The sequence below is a fragment of the Odocoileus virginianus genome, chromosome 1 (genome assembly GCF_023699985.2).
Source record: "Odocoileus virginianus isolate 20LAN1187 ecotype Illinois chromosome 1, Ovbor_1.2, whole genome shotgun sequence".
NCBI lineage: Eukaryota > Metazoa > Chordata > Mammalia > Artiodactyla > Cervidae > Odocoileus > Odocoileus virginianus.
The window spans coordinates 23,579,517-23,597,274 of NC_069674.1; the positions used below are offsets into that span (position 1 = coordinate 23,579,517).

Genomic DNA, 17,758 nt, shown 5'->3' on the forward strand with positions numbered 1-17,758 from the left:
AGTCTGCCCTCTAATGGAGAAGGATAGAGGCTTATGGAAGCTTCCTGGTGGGAGAGACTGACTGAGAGGGAAACTGGATCTTGTTCTGATGGGCAGGGCCATGCTCAGTAAATCTTTAATCCAATTTTCTGTTTATGGGTGGAGCTGTTTCCTCCCTGCTATTTACCTGGGGCCACACTATGGTGGAGGTAATGAAGATAATGATGAAGATCCCATTAAAAGATCCCAGACATGTACTGCTACAGTCAGTGCCTCCAACCCTGTAGCAGGCCACCAGGGACCCACACCTCTGCCAGAGACTCCCAGACACCCACAGGCAAGTCTGGACAATCTCCTGTGAGGTCACTGCTCTTTTCTCCTGGGTCCTGGTACACAAGGTTCTGTTGTGCCCTCCAAGAGTCTATTTTCCAGTCCTGTGTAAGTTCTGGCAGCTTTATGGTGGGGTTAATGGCGACCTCCTCCAAGAGGGTTTATGTTATACTCAAGTCTGCAGCACCCAGAGCCCCTGTCCCTGGCAGACCACTGATGACCCTTACCCCCACAGGAGACGCTCAAACACAGTTCTGTCTCAGTCTTTGTGGGGTCCCTGGGCCCTGGTGCGCACAAGGTTTGTTTGAGCCTTATGAGCATCTCTGGCGGGAATGGGGTTTTATTCTAAATGCGAATTCGCCCCTCCCATCATCTTGCTGGACCTTCTCCTTTGCCCTTGGACATGGGGTATCTCACAGCCGCTCAAGTGCCTACCATCTTACTGGGGTTCATCTGACCTTGGATGTGGGGTATCTCCACACTGCCGGTCCAGCAACGCTCGGCTGCTGCTCCTGACTTTGGTCCTGTGGTATCTCCTCACATTTGCTGCTCCTGACCTTGGATGTGGGGTATCTCCTCTCAGCAAGCCGTCACTCCAGCACCACGCAGCCGCTGCTCCAGCGCCAAGCAGCTGCATGGTAAAAGCTATGGTTTTTCCAGTAGTCATGTACAGATGTGAGAGCTGGACCATAAAGAATGCTGAACGCCAGTGTATTGATGCTTTGGAACTGTGGTGTTGGAGAAGACTCTTGAGAGTCCCTTGGACTGCAAGGAGATCCAACCAGTCCATCCTGAAGGAGATCAGTCCTGGGTGTTCATTGGAAGGACTGATGCTGAAGCTGAAACTCCAATACTTTGGCCACCTGATGGTAAGAGCCAACTCATTAGAAAAGACCCTGATGCTGAGAAAGATTGAAGGCAGGAAGAGAAGGGGATGATGACAGAGGACAAGATGGTTGGATGGCACCACTGACTCAATGGACATGAGATTGAGCAAGCTCTGAAGATGGTGAGGGATAGGGAAACCAGGCGTGCTGCAGTCCATGGGGTTGCAAAGATCGGACATGACTGAGCAACTGAACAACAACAGCTCTGCGTATAAGTTAAATAAGCAGGTGACAATGTACAGCCTTGACATATTCATTTCCCAGTTTGGAACCAGTCAGTTGTTCCATTTCTGGTTCTAACTATTGCTACTTGATCCACATACAGGTTTCTCAGGAGACTAAGGTGGTTTTGGTATTCCCATCTCTTTAAGAATTTTCCACAGTTTGCTGTGATCCACATAGTCAAAGGCTTTAATATAGTCAATGAAGCAGAAGTAGATGTTTTTCTGGAATTCTTTTGTTTTTTCTATGATCTAGTGGTTGTTAGCAATTAGATCTGTGGTTCCTCTGTGTTTGTACATCTGGAAGTTCTCAGTTCACATACTTTTCAAAGCTAGATTGGAGGATTTTTGAGCATTACATGCTAGCCTGTGAAATAAGCACAGTTGTGTAGTAGTTTGAACATTCTTTGGCATTGCCCTTCTTTGGTATTGGAATGAAACCTACCTTTTCCAGTCCTGTGGCCATTGTTGAATTTTCCATATTTGCTGTCATATTGTGTGCAACACTTTAGCAGCAACATCTTTTAAAATTTGAAATAGCTAAGATGGAATTCTGTCACCTCTGAACTAGCTTAGTTCATAGTAGCACTTTTAAGGCCCACTTGACTTTACAATCCAGAATATCTGGCTCTAGGTGAGTGACTACACCATCATGGTTATCCAGGTCATTAAGTCCTTTCTTGTATAGTTCTTCTGTGTGTTCTTACCAACTCTTCTTAATCTCTTTTGCTTTTGTTAGGTCCTTGCCGTTTCTGTCTTTTATTGTGCTCATCTTTGCATGAAATGTTCCCTTGGTATCTCCAGTTTTCTTGAATGATCTCTAGTTTTCCCCATTCTGTTGTTTTTCTTCTATTTCTTTGCATTGTTCACGTAAGAAGGTGCTCTTGTCTCTCCTTGTTATTCTCTGAAACTCTCCATTCAGTTGTGTATATCTTTCCCTGTCTCCTTTGCTTTTCACTTCTCTTTTCTTAGCTATTTATCTATAATTGGACTCAAAATAGCAGGTAGCATTTTCATATTGGTTTCTTTTATTTAGTAATATGTATTTAAGTTTCCTTCTTGTTTTTTCATGGCTTGCTAGCTCATTTCCTTTTAGCACTGAATCACTTTCTGTTGTTTGGATGTCCCATAGTTTATCCATTCACCTACTAAAGGACATCTTGATTACTTCCAACTTTGGCAATTATGAATTAAGCTTGTGTAAAGTCAGGTTTCTGTGTGGACATAAGTTTTCAACTCCTCTGAATAAACGTCAAAGTGAGCAATTGCTGGATCACATGTTACGTGTATGTTTGTTTTTATAAGAAACTGTCAAACTGTCTTCCAAAGAGGCTGTACGATTTTTATTCACCAGCAATGAATGAGAAATCCTGTGACTTCCCATCCTTGTCAACATTTGGTGGTGGTAGTGTTCCTGATTTTGACCGTTCTGTCAGTAGTGTAGTCATACCTTGTTTTATTAATAATTTAACTTTCCCTGTTGAATATAACATGCAGCATCTTTTCATATACTTATTTGCCATCTGTTTTATCTTCTTAAGTGTAGTTATCTGCTAAAGTCTTCGGCCCACTTTAGTATGATGTTTTCTTATTTTGACTCTAAAAGAGGATTTTTTGGGTGTATTTTGGATAATCTTTTCTCAGTTATGTGTTCTGTAAATATTTTTCCCAGTATGTGTTATCTTCTCATCCTCTTGACACTGTCTTTTGCAGAGCAGAAGTGTTTAATTGTATTAAAGGCTGACCTATCAATTATTTCTTTCATGGATCTTGCCTTTGGGGTTGTATCTAAAAAACCATCACCATACTAAATAAACATCATCTAGGTTTCCTTCTCTGTATTCTACTAGGAACTTTATTGTTCTGCATTTTACATTTAGGTTTGTGATTGATTTTGAGGTAACTTTGTGAAGAGAGTGTAAGGTTTGCATCTAGATTCAACTTCTTGGATTGTGGATATCCATTTCTGGCACCATTTGTTGAAGAGACTATTTTCACTCCATTGTGTTGCCTTTGCTTCTTTGTCAAAGATCAGCTGACTGTATTTATGTGAGTATATTTCTTGGTTGTCTTTTTGTTGCATTGATGTATTTGTCCATTCTTTGACCAGTACCACACTGTCTTGTTACAGTTTACCACTTTTTTTTTAACTCTTCACTCCTTGCTGTATTTCTGAGTTATTACTGAGAATAGTTTCCCTGTGCCTGAAGAATATACCTTTTATAATCCCATCCTTTGTAGACTGTAGATACGTCTTCCTATGCAAGAGCCTGAGCTTGTACTTTTATGGCTGTGAGTTACTTATTTTTCCATTTTTGGCACCTGTGAATGTCCCTTCACTTTGCCTTTGGCTTCATATTAAAATCTTTTTGTTCCTGTTTTATTCATCATTTCTGTGTGTTTGTTTAGGTCATGTATTTTACTTGTTAAAAACACATCTTTGTCAACACTGTATTATCACTCTTTTTAAATTTTAGACATTTTGCTAGGTGTGAGGTGATATCTGAAATGTGGCTTTAATTTGTATTTCCCCAATGACTAACAGTGTTGAGCCTCAATTTTTTGTGCTTTAGCTAATTTTTTCATATCTCTAGTTTTATTCTGCTTCATGGTAGATTTTTATTACAAGGGGGTGTAATTTTCTTTTGCTCTGAAATTTTCTTATTTTTTGCTTTCTTCTCATAGTAGCTTCAGATGTATGTGGTATGCCTCATTCATCTGCCCATGCTGCCTTTCTCTTTCTGGGATGATTTTTTTCTGTGTTTAATCACCATGAAAATCCTCACTCTGTTCTGTCTGTTCCTTCACGGGCTCAGTAGTCTCCAGCAGATCCTTTGTACAGCTTGGACTCCAGCTGGGTCCGAGGTATTTGAGTTTCACTACTCCTAAGAAATTTGAAGTTACTTGATAAAGAAGGAGGCAAGACAGGCGAGAGGAACCACTCCTTCTAGCTTTGAGTATGAATGTTTATAAATAAAATTGGAGATCCAGGTGAGGAGAAAGGGTGGGCAAAACTTCATTATTGTTAGTTTAACACTGATTTTGGATCCAGGTATCCATGTAGAAATCTTGATAATTGAAAATAGAAGTTAGTTATACAACTACAAATGTCTTAAGGAAAAATATGCTAAACTGGGGAAAACACAGAGTCTGCATGTCTCTGTATCTATTTTTAAAGAATGAAAAAATATTTTTCTAGGGCAAGCCTTTAGGTCTCTGAAAAACCTGTCTCTGGACTCACTGTCAGAGTCACAGTGTAGGTGTTTCTGTATAAAGACCCATATAATTGAATGTTTGTATTTTCATCTAGATGTTTTCCACTCTTAGTGCATCAGTTACTTGTGTTTAGGAAATAGTAGAATTCTGAACATTTTCTCATCTAGGCAGCTCTCTGTCTCGCTCTTTTGTGGCTACACCCTGCGGCATGTAGGATCTTAGTTACCTGACTTGGGATTAAACCCAGGCCCCCAGCATTGGGTACGTGGTGTTTTAACCACTGGAATGCCGCAGAAGTCCCCCCATCCAGACATTTTTAAAAGGATTTTTTGGGTAGATGATAATCTTTTTAAGAATAATTTTGTAAGTATATCTATTTGGGGTCCTCATTTCAAACAGTTTAAAAAACCATTTCCTTATGAATAACCTGTTGCCTTTTATAAATAATTTTTTAGCAAACATTGAGAAGAATGTGCTACCTTACTATCAAAGAAATGGCTACCATCTCTGAGGACGTGATAATTGTTACAAGCAGGTATGTGAATAGTTAAAACCTGGGATGGGATACTTACATATTTAGTGGAGTATTTGTTGTTCTCTTTCTGTTAATTTTACATTTTGACTGTAAGAAAGCCAATAAGAATTTTAAAAAGAATATAATGTCAAAGAGCTTTCTTTTCTAAAATGTGGTTGTCATCCTGTGAAAACCATCCCTGTCTGATAAAGCAAAAAAAAGAAATCACGAAGGCTAATGCTAATAGATTGATTACATTTAGAATCATAATATGTCATTAAACAAAACTAAAAAGTAAATGATGCACTGAAATAAAATATTATTTAAAAATTTAAAATTTTATCTTATAGTTGCTTTATGAAATAAAATTTAAGTACATCAAAAGACTAGTATCTGTAATATATAAAGAACTCATATTTCAAAAGTTATCTCCATGTGATAATTAATAAAATAACTAATATAAAGAATCTCATTCTCACTACATTTAGTCATTCTCACTACATTTACAAAAAATGTAAATTAAAAATTCAATAATGAGTTACAGTATTTTTGGTGCTTTTTAAATTCAAATTATTTAAACTAAAAAAATAAAACCCCCAAAACCTAAGCAGCTCACCTATTTCACCCCTAGTCCCTGCCTCTGGCATCCACTAAACTGTTCTCTGTATCTATGAGCTTAGTTTTATATATGTATATTTATTTACTTATTTAAATTCCATGTATAAGAACTATTATATGGTATTTGTCTCTTTCTGTCTGACTTATTTCACTTAACATAAGGCTCTCAGGGTCCATACATATGGTCACAAATGGCAGGATTTTATTTTTTTAATGGCTGAATAATATTCCATTGCATATATATACCCCAATTTCTTTATTCATTCATCTATTGATGGATACTTAGCTTGTTTCCATATCTTGGCAATTGTAAGTAATGCTGCAGTGAACATGGGAATGCATATATCTTTTTGAATTAGTGTTGTTGTTTTCTTCAGATGAACACCCAGAAATAGAATTGCCATATGGTGGTTCTGTTTTCAGTTTTTTTAAGGAATCTCCGTACTGTTTTCCATAATGGCTGTACCAGTTTACATGCCCACCTGCAGTGCAGAGGGCTCTCTTTTCTTCATGTCCTCAGCGCTTGCTGTTTCTATGTGTTTGTTAATAACCATTCTAATAGGTGTGAACTGATAATCTTATTGTGGTTTTGATTTACATTTTCCTGATAACTAATGAAGTAGAGCATCTTTTCATGTATTTGTTGGCCATCTGTATGTCTTCTTTGGAAAAATGTCTATTCACATCTGCCCATTTAAAAAAATTTTTTTTTTTGGCACTGAGTTTATGAGTTCTGTATAAATTTTGGGAAATTACAGTATTTTTGCCAATCAAATTGGCAATAAAGAAAAAAGTCAGTCAGAACTTGTAAGGGATATTGATTTTCTTATAAACAGGAGGTAGAATAATGAATTGGTTCAGTTTTTCTAGAAAGCAGTGTGGCAGCATTTGTTGAAAGTTTGAAAGGGTTTATCTCTTTAATCCAGTAATTCCACATCTATGAAATTATCCTCAGAAAACAGAGATAGCATTCATGATTGATGAAATACTTTAATTTTTGGATATATTTTTGAAACATCTTTAATGATATGGAAAAGTCCTCAGTACAGTGCTGAATGAGAGTTGGATTCAAGTCTGTATATTCCTTATAGTCTTAAAAATATTCTAAGTATATATATAAAAATTTATGGCCGAAAATACACTGATTCATTACCAGTAAGTTACCTCTGGGTATTTGGAATTGTGGTTATTTATATTCTTTAAACTTTTGATAATTTTCAAATTTTCTAGAATGAGAGTGTGTAATTTAGAGTCCTAAGACATTTAACAAATGTTATGTAGAAAATAGTTATTAATAGCTATTAGTTATTAATTATAACTCATTCAAGTGAATCTGATATTTGTATAGCAAAATAAATTTTGGAGGAGAATACTTATGCTTAACCAGCAGTTGTGTTGAAGTTTCAATTAGTAAAGCTTTCAGCTGAAAAGAACAGAGAGCCAGATGTAAATAGTAACAAACAAAATAGGCAGAGAAACTGGTGTTGCTTCAGTGGCTCAGCAGTGTCAGGGCTGAAGTGTCTTAAATTCTTTGGGACATCTTCACATTATTGCAAAATAGATGCCTGAATTACTGGCAGTGCACCATTCAAGATGGGAGGGGTACTGGGAAGGGGGCCAGAGAGAGCCAGCACCATTTGCCTCTTTCATCAGGTATGCAAAAGCTTTTCCCAAGGCAATTTTTAGATTTCATTTGGCACAACTGTGTTATGACTAACCTTAGGAGGCCAGGAAAGTGAGTATTTAGCTTTTATAGCCCAAGGGGCAAGCTTGAGAGAAGGGATTGAAAATGGATACTTAGATTAGTTAACTCACCACAAGTGGCACAAATAAAAAACAAAAACAAAAAAATCTTCACTGAGATTGTTGCTGCTGCTGCTGCTAAGTTGCTTCAGTCGTGTCCAACTCTGTGCGACCCCAAAGACGGCAGCCCATCTTTGGGCTCCTCCGTCCATGGGATTTTCCAGGCAAGAGTGCTGGAGTGGGGTGCCATTGCCTTCTCTGAGATTGCTAGTCTCACTGAATAGTGGAAAAGTTAAAAATAGAGTACCAACTGTTGATTGAGGATTTCCATTTCTTTGTGTAGCTGGTCCCACCTTTGTCCCGTTAGGCTGCTTTGCATTGTGGCTGCTGCTTGTTCGTTTGAAGTGATTAGTAGATGTTGTGGGTAGAATAATATACCTTCCACCTGCAAGGCCTCCCTGTCCTAATTCCTAGGACCTGTCAGTATGGTCTGTGGCAAAGGGGAATTCCAGTTGCTAATCAGCAGATAGGGAGCATATCCTGGGTTATCCACGCAGGCCCAATACAAGGCTAAGAGCCCTTACATAGAAGAGAGAGGCGAAAGAAGAGCCTCAGTAAAGGGATGTGATGGTGGAAGCAGGGCCATAGAGCTGCACTGTTTTTGCTGGATTTGGAGATGGAGGAAGGGGTGTCTGCAAACCAAGGAAATATGGGTAACCTCAGAAGTTGGAAAAGGCAGGGAAATGGATGAACCCTGGCAGCCCCCAGAAAGGAATGCCTTCCTGCTCATACCTTGATTTTAGCCTACTGAGGCCTATGTTGGACCTCACAGTTACACAGAACTGCAAGGTAAAGAAATAAATGTTGTCTTAAGCCTCTTAAGTTTGTGATAATTTGTTACAGCAACATTTGGAAACTACTGGATTTTGCAGTATGTTAACACAGGGAGGCCTGGTGTGCTGCAGTTCATGGGGTCGCAAAGAGTCGGACACGACTGAGCGACTGAACTAAATGTATCAGATCAATACCTTGTACACTTCAAAGTTAGACAGTGTTATATGTCACTTACATCTCAAAACTGGAAAAAAAAAAAAAACAAACTAGTAAGAGCGTTTGGTACCTGAAAGTGGGGTGCTGCTGTAACAAATGCCTAAGAATGTGGAAGTGGCTTTGTAATTGGGTAGTGAGCGGATGCTGGCAGAGCTTGGGGAGCATGACAGAAAAATTCTGCACTGCCTTGAACAAACTGTTAGTAGAAATATGAGCATTAATGCCTCTTCTAGACTAAGAAGGAAGTGAGCAGCAGGATAGAGAAAACGTTTATCAGGTATCATTGTGAACAGACTGTTGACAGAAATATGGACATTAAAGGTGCTACTGGTGAGGGCTCAGGAGAAAATGTGGAAGAAGTTTCTATTATTAATAGAAACTGGAGGACGGGGATCATTGTTATATTGTGGCAGGAAGCTTAGTCGCATTGTATCCTGCCCTAGGTGGAAAGTGGGCTTGCAAACATGAATTTGGATATTTAACTGAGATTTCTAAGCAGAATGTTGAGGTGTGGCTTGATTTCTCTTTTTGTCATTTAGTAAAATTTGAGAGTACAGTAAAAATTGAGGAGAGACCTGTTAAGCATGAACTAGGAGATCTTGATAAATACCGAATCATTATGTTGTACACCTGAAACTAATATAATGTTGTATGATCAATTACACCTCAAAAACACAACAAAAATAAGCCAGGAGTTGCTGACTTTGCAAATTCTCAGCCTACCAAAATGGCAGAGGACACTCAAATCAAGAGATGTGTGTTTGGAAAGCGTTCTCTAGAGAAAAAGAGTTACTGTATCACCTTTTGCTCAAACTTCAGAAAGATTAAAACATCAGTGTATTCACTCACACAAACCACTCTGAGAGATCAAAGGTGTGACTCACAGATTCCCTCAGCATTTAAGCAGAAGCTGAAAATAGAGACGGGATTATCTAGGCAAGATCTGTGAAGGAACCTCTTGACTAGTGGAGTGAGTCTGTACAAAAATAGTAGTCCCACAAGGCACTTGAGAATCTTACACCAGCAGAAACACTGCCAGCTTGGACTGAAAGGACCAGAGAAAGTGAAGGAGGACTGTCAGAGCCCCAAAATTCTGCAGGCAGGAGATAGGCTGGTAAGACTCCTCAGCTTTAAACATAGGCTGCCCTTTATAAAAAGGAAGGATGGCTTAGAGGGCAGAGCTGCAGGCCCATAGGGTAGAGCTGAGAACCTAGTGAAATCGGCTTAGGACTTGAACCCTCTTCCTGTTTGCCTGGATGGATTTCAGGATTGTCTAGGGCCAGTAACTCTTTTTTAGCCTTCCATTTTCTCTTTTTGAGTAGTAATGTTTGTGTGTGTGTTCTGCTATGCCAGGTCCCATCTTTGTGTTTCAGAGCAGCGAACTTGTTTTAAAGTTTAGCATGTCCATGGGTAGAGAGGAATTTTGCCTCAGGATAAATTTCTTACCCATCCCTTATGAGTTTTGATAATAAGATTTGTGCTTTGAGTTGGGTGAGATTTAAATGAGATTTTGGACTTTGAGCTAATGCTGTAATGTGTTGATTTGGGGGAATCTTGGGATGGGTTGAATGCATTTTGCCTATGAGATGGATGCAGGCCTGCTGACATGATTTTAGCCCAGTGAGACTTAAGTTGGAATTCTAGCCCATAGAACTAACTATAAGATAATGTACTTTTGTTATTTTAAGCCTCTAATTGTGGTCATTTGTTATAGCAGGAATAGAAAATGAATATATTAGATGACCATTCTATATACATAGGCAATTATGTTAGCATGAATATTGAGAAGACCTGAAGGCATACCCTTCGCTAAAGAATACATATAAAGAGCCATTAAGCCCATGGCAATGTTCTCAATATTATTAGTCATCAGGGAAATGAAGATTAAAACTTCAGTAAGGTGTCTTTTTACATTCACTAAAATGGTTAAAATAGCAAAGCCTGACAATACCAAATCAACAACCCTACTCCAGTATGGAGCTTGGTATATGGAGCAGTTGAAGCTGTCAAATATTGTAGATGGGAATGTAGAATGGTACAGCAACCTCAGAAAAGGTTTGGCAGTTTCTTATGAAGTTAGACATATACCTACCCTGTGACCAGCGATTTTACTGCTATATATTTACCCAAGAAAATGAAAATCTTTGACCACAAAAAAAAAGACTGTACAAGAATTTGATTGCAGCTTTGTGATAACCCTAAACTAGAAACAACCCAAAGGTTCATCAATAGGAGGATGGCTAAACAAATTGTGTTTTATTAGTATAGTGGACTACTCAGCAATAAAAAAGAACAAATTGCTGATTCAAGCAACAACACAGACACACTCCTAAAATAGTATGTTGGAACAAAAGAAGACACACAAAAAGAATGCTTGGATGAGTCTTTTTATATAAGTTCGAAGACCAGCCAAAACTCAGTTGTGGTGATAGAAACCAGAAGTCTGGTAGATTGGAGGAAACTCACTAGATGTGGGAATGAGGGAACTTTCCGAGGTGAAGGAAGTATGCAGTATTTATTTTGGGTAGAGCTTACATGAGTGACTCCAAATGCCATCTAACCGAACACTTAAGCTGACATTTTTAAATTGTATATAAATTACAACTCAGTTAATGAAAAGAAAAATACAAAGATTTAGTTAGTGGCTTAAGGATGGTCAAGTATATTGACAGTCTGGTCATACTGTTCTACCCCTGTCTGATGAGACTCACCAGTGAAAGTCTGCATCTGAAGATTGCTTAGAATTCTGGGATTGAGTCCTGAGGACTGACCCATCGCTCACATGGCAGGTATCGTGGGGGAGTGGGTATCAGTATGTGATTAATTACATCCCTAGTCTCAGGAAATTACGCAGTCTCAGTTCAGAGACCATGGTTTAGGAGAAAATAAAGCGGCTAGGGGCTATGGCAATGACTGTCTGGCAAGCAGTTTTGATATCAGTTGTGGGAATAATGTGAGGATTTGGACAAGAGGAGGATAGTACTTGAGTTTCTGAAGGAAGCAAGAAGCTAAGACCATCCACAGACTTGGTAAGAAATATTCAAGCCTGAAACAGTCTTTTGACTTGAATGATGGTGCTGTCCCTGACATTATGTCTACCAGGACTTGGTGTAGAATAAGAAAGGAAGTGAGATACTATTCTAATTTGACTTAGCCATCACTCTAGTGAAATTTCTTTCTCAAAGATTTCTAGTAATCTCTTAATTGCAGAATCCCAAAAGCTGATTTTTCAGTCTATATTTTACTTGGCCGCTCTCTTAGCTTTAATATGGTTAGACACTCCATGAAGTTCTACCATCTTTGGCTTTCAGAACCATAGAACTGAATTTTCTTGCGTCTGTGGTTACTCCATTTTATTTTTCCACAGAAGTGGCTGTTCTGTTCTTTATTCAGCTTACTGATTCAAATGCCAGTCTCTTCTGGAAAAAGCTCTCCTAGACACACCCAGAAATAATGTTTTACCAGTTATCTGGGCATCCCTTAACTCGGTGAAGTTGACACAGAAAATTAACTGTCTCAGTGGCTTTAATGGGTGTTGTGAAACCTTTCTATATCCTGCTTTTCTTCCCTCTCTCCTTCCCAGTTGACACGTAGACTGCCCCAGTTTATTTGGATTCTTATTCTCTATTAAATACTTATTCTCTATTAAAATGAAATTGTGGAAGACTTTTGAGAGAAAATGATGAAAATGATGCCAAGTCATAAAATTCCCTACTCTTGCTTAATGAACACCAGCGAGTAAAAGGGAAAGTCGGGGGACTTCCAATTCTAGCCAAGATGGAGTAAGGCCATGACAAGTCATCTGTTCCAATAATTACAACAAAAACCTTTGGACAGAGGTATAGAAAGATATATAGGTATACCTGAGGCCTTTGAATAATAACAGTGAATTAGATCATGGCATCCAGTCCCACACTTCATGGCAAATAGATGTGGAAACAGTGAGAGACTTTATTATTTTAGGCTCTATAATTGCTGTAGATGGTGATTGCAACCATGAAATTAAAAGACACTTGCTCCTTTGAAGAAAAGCTATGACCAACCTAGACAGCATATTAAAAAGCAGAGACATTACTTTGCCAACAAAGGTCCATCTAGTCAAATCTGTGGTTTTTCCAGTAGTCATGTATGCATGTGAGAGTTGGACCATAAAGAAGGCTGAGTGCCGAAGAATTGCTGCTTTTGAGCTGTGGTGTTGAAAAAGACTCTTGAGAGTCCTTTGGACTGCAAGGAAATCAAACTAGTCCATCCTAAAGGAAATCAGTCCTGAATATTCATTGGAAGGACTGATGCTGAAGCTGAAACTCCAATACTTTGGCCACCTGATGCAAAGAACTGACTCATTGGAAAAGACCCTGATGCTGGGAAAGATTGAAGGCAGGAGGAGAAGGGGACAACAGAGGATGAGATGGTTGGATGGCATTACCGACTTGATGGACATGAGTTTGAGCAAGCTCCAGGGGTTGGTGATGGACAGGGAACCCTGGTGTGCTGCAGTCTATGGGGTCGCAAAGAGTCAGATATGACTGAGCAGCTGAACTTACTGAATAACAATATGGTGAGTTTCATGGTTATTGTGGACCAAGAATGGACTAATCCAAGAACTGTATGGTGGGAGGAGTCAACAAAGACTGAAGCCTGTCTCGATCCTGAGCACAGGTTAAAGACAAGACCTCTGCAAGCTGGAGAGCATGGAGGGAGAATCCTTGTTTATTCTTGTTTTTCTCTTTACTTTCTGGTCTTGCTTGAGGCCAGCCCTATTTCTGGAACATTACTGTGATGTGACAGCAGTATTTCAGACACCTGAAACCCTGAGATATGCCATTTAAAACCACAATGAGATACCACTATACATCTTTGAATCAACTAAAAATTAAATAGACTCACTTTACCAAATAATACCAAGGATGTAGAAGAGTTAGATTTCCCATATGCTTCTGGTAGGAGTCGGTACCATAGACAAAATCACTATGGCTATGTAAAGCATCACCTCGGCTGTACTGATCTACATTTTTTGGACTTCTCTGATACAAATGGAAAGTGAAGAATTAGACCCAAGTACATGTGGAAATGTAGTATATGATGAAGGTGGCATCTCTAATCACTGGGGTAAACGTGTACTTTACACTTGATCTTAGCCAAAAGGCCAAGAAGCGATAACATGTACTTTAAAAAAAGTAATTTATTTGGCTATGCCAGGTCTTAGTTACAGCATTCAGAATCTTTTTTTTTTTTTTTGTAATTTATTTTTTAATTGAAATATAATTGCTTTACAATTTTGTGTTAGTTTCTGCTATACAACAGTGTGAATCAGCTGTGGATACACATACATCCCCTTCCTCTTGAGCCTCCTCGCCTACCTCCCTCTCATTCCATCCCTCTCGGTCATCACAGAGCACGGAGCTGAGCTCCCTGTGCTATACGGCATCTTCCCACTAGCTATTTCTTCTGCACATGGTAGTGTATACATGTCAGTGCTGCTTTCTCAGTTTGTCGCACCCTTTCCTTCACCTGCTGTGTCCACAAATCTGTTCTCTACATCTGTGTCTCTATTCCTGCCCTACAGATAGGTTTGTCAGTACCATTTTTCTAGCTTTCATACATTTGTATTAATATACGATATTTTTCTCTTTCCAACTTAGCATGTTCTTTTTTATACATGATGCTGGGATAACTGAGTAGCCACTTAGAAAAAGATAAAATTTGATCTGTATTTCACAACATATAAATAAGTAAACTCTGGAAAGATAAGAAATATAAATTTTACAAGATGAAGCCATGTAGGTACTAGAGGAAAACCTTGCTGTAGGGAAAAGGTTTGTAATTATCACTAAAATCCAGAGGAAATGAAAGAAAGGGTTGGTAAATTTGACTACATAATTTTTTTAAATTTCATGACCCAAACACCATAAAATAGAGAATAAACTAGAGGTTTGCAATAAACAGTTATTCTTAATTTATTGTCATGGTATCCTACATGACATTGCCACTCATTTTATGGCAGAAATGGACTGATAGTGGATTCATGACAAGGAAGGAGATCAGTAGTTCTGCTACATTGTGCTTCACTTAGGAGGAGACAGCCTGATGCCATGATGACATGGCCTATTGAATGCTCAACTGAAGTAGTAGGTTGGAGGTAGGACCCTGTGAGGTTGGGAATTCTCCTCCAAGATGCCAGGTATCCACTGACTCAGTTGCCAGTGTATGATACTGTCGCCAGTAAATAGACCAGGTGGGTCCAGAAATCCATAGTTAGAAGTAGGACCGGCCCCTCTCCCTCACTCCCAGTGACCCACTTGGAGAATTTATTTTTCCCATTTTTCCCATTACCCTAAGTATAGATTAGAGGGCCTGGTTCCCAGGGGACAATGTTTTCAAGGGATGAAAAAGGGGAAGCATTTAACCCATTGATCCCTGGTTCCCATTGGTTATGGATTAACTCCAGCTCAGAACTGTCCCACACTTCTGGATGCTACATGTCTGACTAACAGGTTGGCAAACCTAAGTCATCACACACTCCAGAGTCAGAACAGCCTTAGGGCAGCAAGTGAGCCAGGTAAACATTTGAAATGATGACTATTATTGGGTCACTTTGTGTTCTTCATGCCTAGTGGACCAGCGGGCAATGGAAGGTGCTGATATACTCATAGAGGTAATTGACCTTGATTCCTACCAGGATCTAGGGTTGTTCATATAAAGGTGATAGGACTTTATCCAGAGGTTATATATACTGATATACTCATAGAGGTAATTGACCTTGATTCCTACCAGGATCTAGGGTTGTTCATATAAAGGTGACAGGACTTTATCCATATAAAGGTGAGAGGACTGTATCCAGAATTCAGAGTATTCACTCAAGTATATTTTGGTGCATTCACATGTGGGAAAGTGGTGATTAGAGAACAACCAATGGGCCAACCAGGTTAAAACCAACAAAAGCTGTGGGTCCCTTGGGATAAAGGTTTGAGTCACCTACCAGAGGCATAACCGAGATAAGTTACCTTATCTGGCCAAGAGTGAGGGAAATACAGAATAGATGGTTATATGAAGGAGATGATGAGTGTCAGTTATGGCTTTGAAATGAGCTGTAGCAGCAAGGATTGTACCATGTTCTACTCATCTTCCTGTCTCTTGTAGAAATAGTGAACGGTACCATCCTGAAGACTCAGTGATAGATTAGATTCAATGGAAGACATGTTCAGATGTGAGGGGTCCAAAGGATGAGCCATACTGGGTGCCACTTTCAAGCCACCTCACGTTTCTTCAGCCTCATCTTTGGTTCCAGTCGTGGCTGTGGTCAGCATTTCCATGAGTTCCAGCTTACTTGCATTGATAGTGCCTCACCTGAAGCATGTGGTGAACGTTTTGCTTTCTGCCCTGAGTTTTCTTGTACATACTCTGAACTCATATGTGTGAGTTAACATGTGAATGTTAAGAGAACAGGGAGTTAACTCTCTGGGGTTAACTCTCTACTAGGGGCGAAGAACTTATGGATAAATTCTTTCTTTTTCATTCCTTGAATGTATGGTTGCTGAGATATACTTCATTAGGTTCCTCAGAAGGTTGCTCATTAAATAACCAGTTACTTGTGGCAGTGATTCACTAGAGAAAACTTGTCTGGGTTGATTTTCCCTCCTCCTTTGTTTACTTCCTTATCTTTTACTTCTCCCTCAGAACACATTCCCAAAACTATCTGTAGGTAAACCTTTACTGTCAGGGCAGCCTAAGCTAAACAGAAGTTCAGAGCAACTGTTGGCAAACTATGGCCAGTGGCCAAAGCTGTTGCGCCATTTTGTAAGTAAGGTCTTTTTGGGACATAGCCATGCTTTTTTGTTTATACATTATTGTGACTTCTTCCATGCTATCAATAGACAAAGGAGAGAAACCTTAGAAGAACTAATCCTGCCAAACCTCAGTTTTTTATCTAACTGGATAAATGCAAATATTTGTGAAAAAAACTGGTTGATAAATTATTTGTATCCAAACAATGGAAATCTGTGCTGCAGTTTTTTTAATAGCGATTTTTTTAATTAAAATTTTTTTAATTTTAGATATACATTTATATATTTTAAAAAACATAAATATCTAAAATTTTAAAACATCTGCCTGTATGGAAAGATTCTCAGGTTATATCATTAAGTAAAATTGAAGGTACCAGAGGAGTGGATATCCATTGGCATGCATTTTAATAAACCCCTGTGGTTGTAAATATGTATTTTAAGAACTTCCTTAAGAAAACATAAGTGACTATTCACAATGACTCTTTCTAGTTGAGTGGCACTATAGGCTAGCGTGGATGAGGACAGACTTAGGCTTTATATTTTATACCTTTCTGAGTATGTTGAGAATGGATTGTTATATGAGTAAAATACTTTTAATAACTGGAACATGAAAGAAGCTGAAGGACTGTCAGTTATTCAGGCTTTCTCCTTTTGGTGCCCTGATGAAGTGAGTTGGAGTTGGAGGCCATTTTGGATCATGTGAGGGGAACTGAGTGAGAGAGGAGATGGAGAGTCAATCTGAGGGCAATATAAGTACACAGAAGACAAGAGATGGAGGGACGAAAGAGTGAATAATCTAAAGATGAAAAACCTTTTAAAATTATGGACATGAAATTTTGTACCTCAGTCCACACTCCCCTCCTACCTTTGCAGCTCCGTAGAAGGGTCTGAAATCATTGACAGTTGTCGTTTTAGAAAGCCATTCCTGAGAAAGAGACATCTTAAAGTAATCATTTTAGCCAATTTCTTTCTTTTCTTTAAAAAAGAGTTTTTTTTTTTTTTTTTTTTCCCATTGTGGTAAAAGTCTTCCTCCATAACTCAGCAGGAAAGGAATCTGCCTGCAGTGCAGGAGACACAGGGATAAGTGGGTTTGATCCCTGGGTCTGGAAGATTCCCTGGAGGGGAGGGCATGTCAACCCACTCCAGTATTCTTGCCTGGAGAATCCCATGGACAGAAGAGCTTGATGGGCTACAGTCCATGGAGATGCAGAGTTGGACACGACTGAGCGTGCACACAGTCACGTAATAGAAAGCGTACTATTTTAACCATACTTAACTATACAGTTCAGTAGCACTGAATATATTCACATTGTTGTGCAACTCTCATCATCCATCTCTCAAATTTTTCACCTTCCTAAACTACAACTCTGTCCACATTAAACACTAACTCCCCATTCCCCTCTCCACCCCCACCTT

General features: G+C 39.0%; 1 protein-coding gene across 2 annotated transcripts in view; it reads left to right on the forward strand.

Annotated features, from left to right (window-relative positions):
• COPG2 (COPI coat complex subunit gamma 2) overlaps positions 1-17,758 on the forward strand; it is a 118,217-nt gene that overhangs the window by 18,248 nt on the left and 82,211 nt on the right. For both annotated transcript variants that reach the window (XM_020880699.2, XM_020880700.2), the window contains one exon: positions 5,089-5,168. In XM_020880699.2, the coding sequence (XP_020736358.1) occupies positions 5,089-5,168 (80 nt within the window). The remainder of the gene's footprint in view (positions 1-5,088; positions 5,169-17,758) is intronic.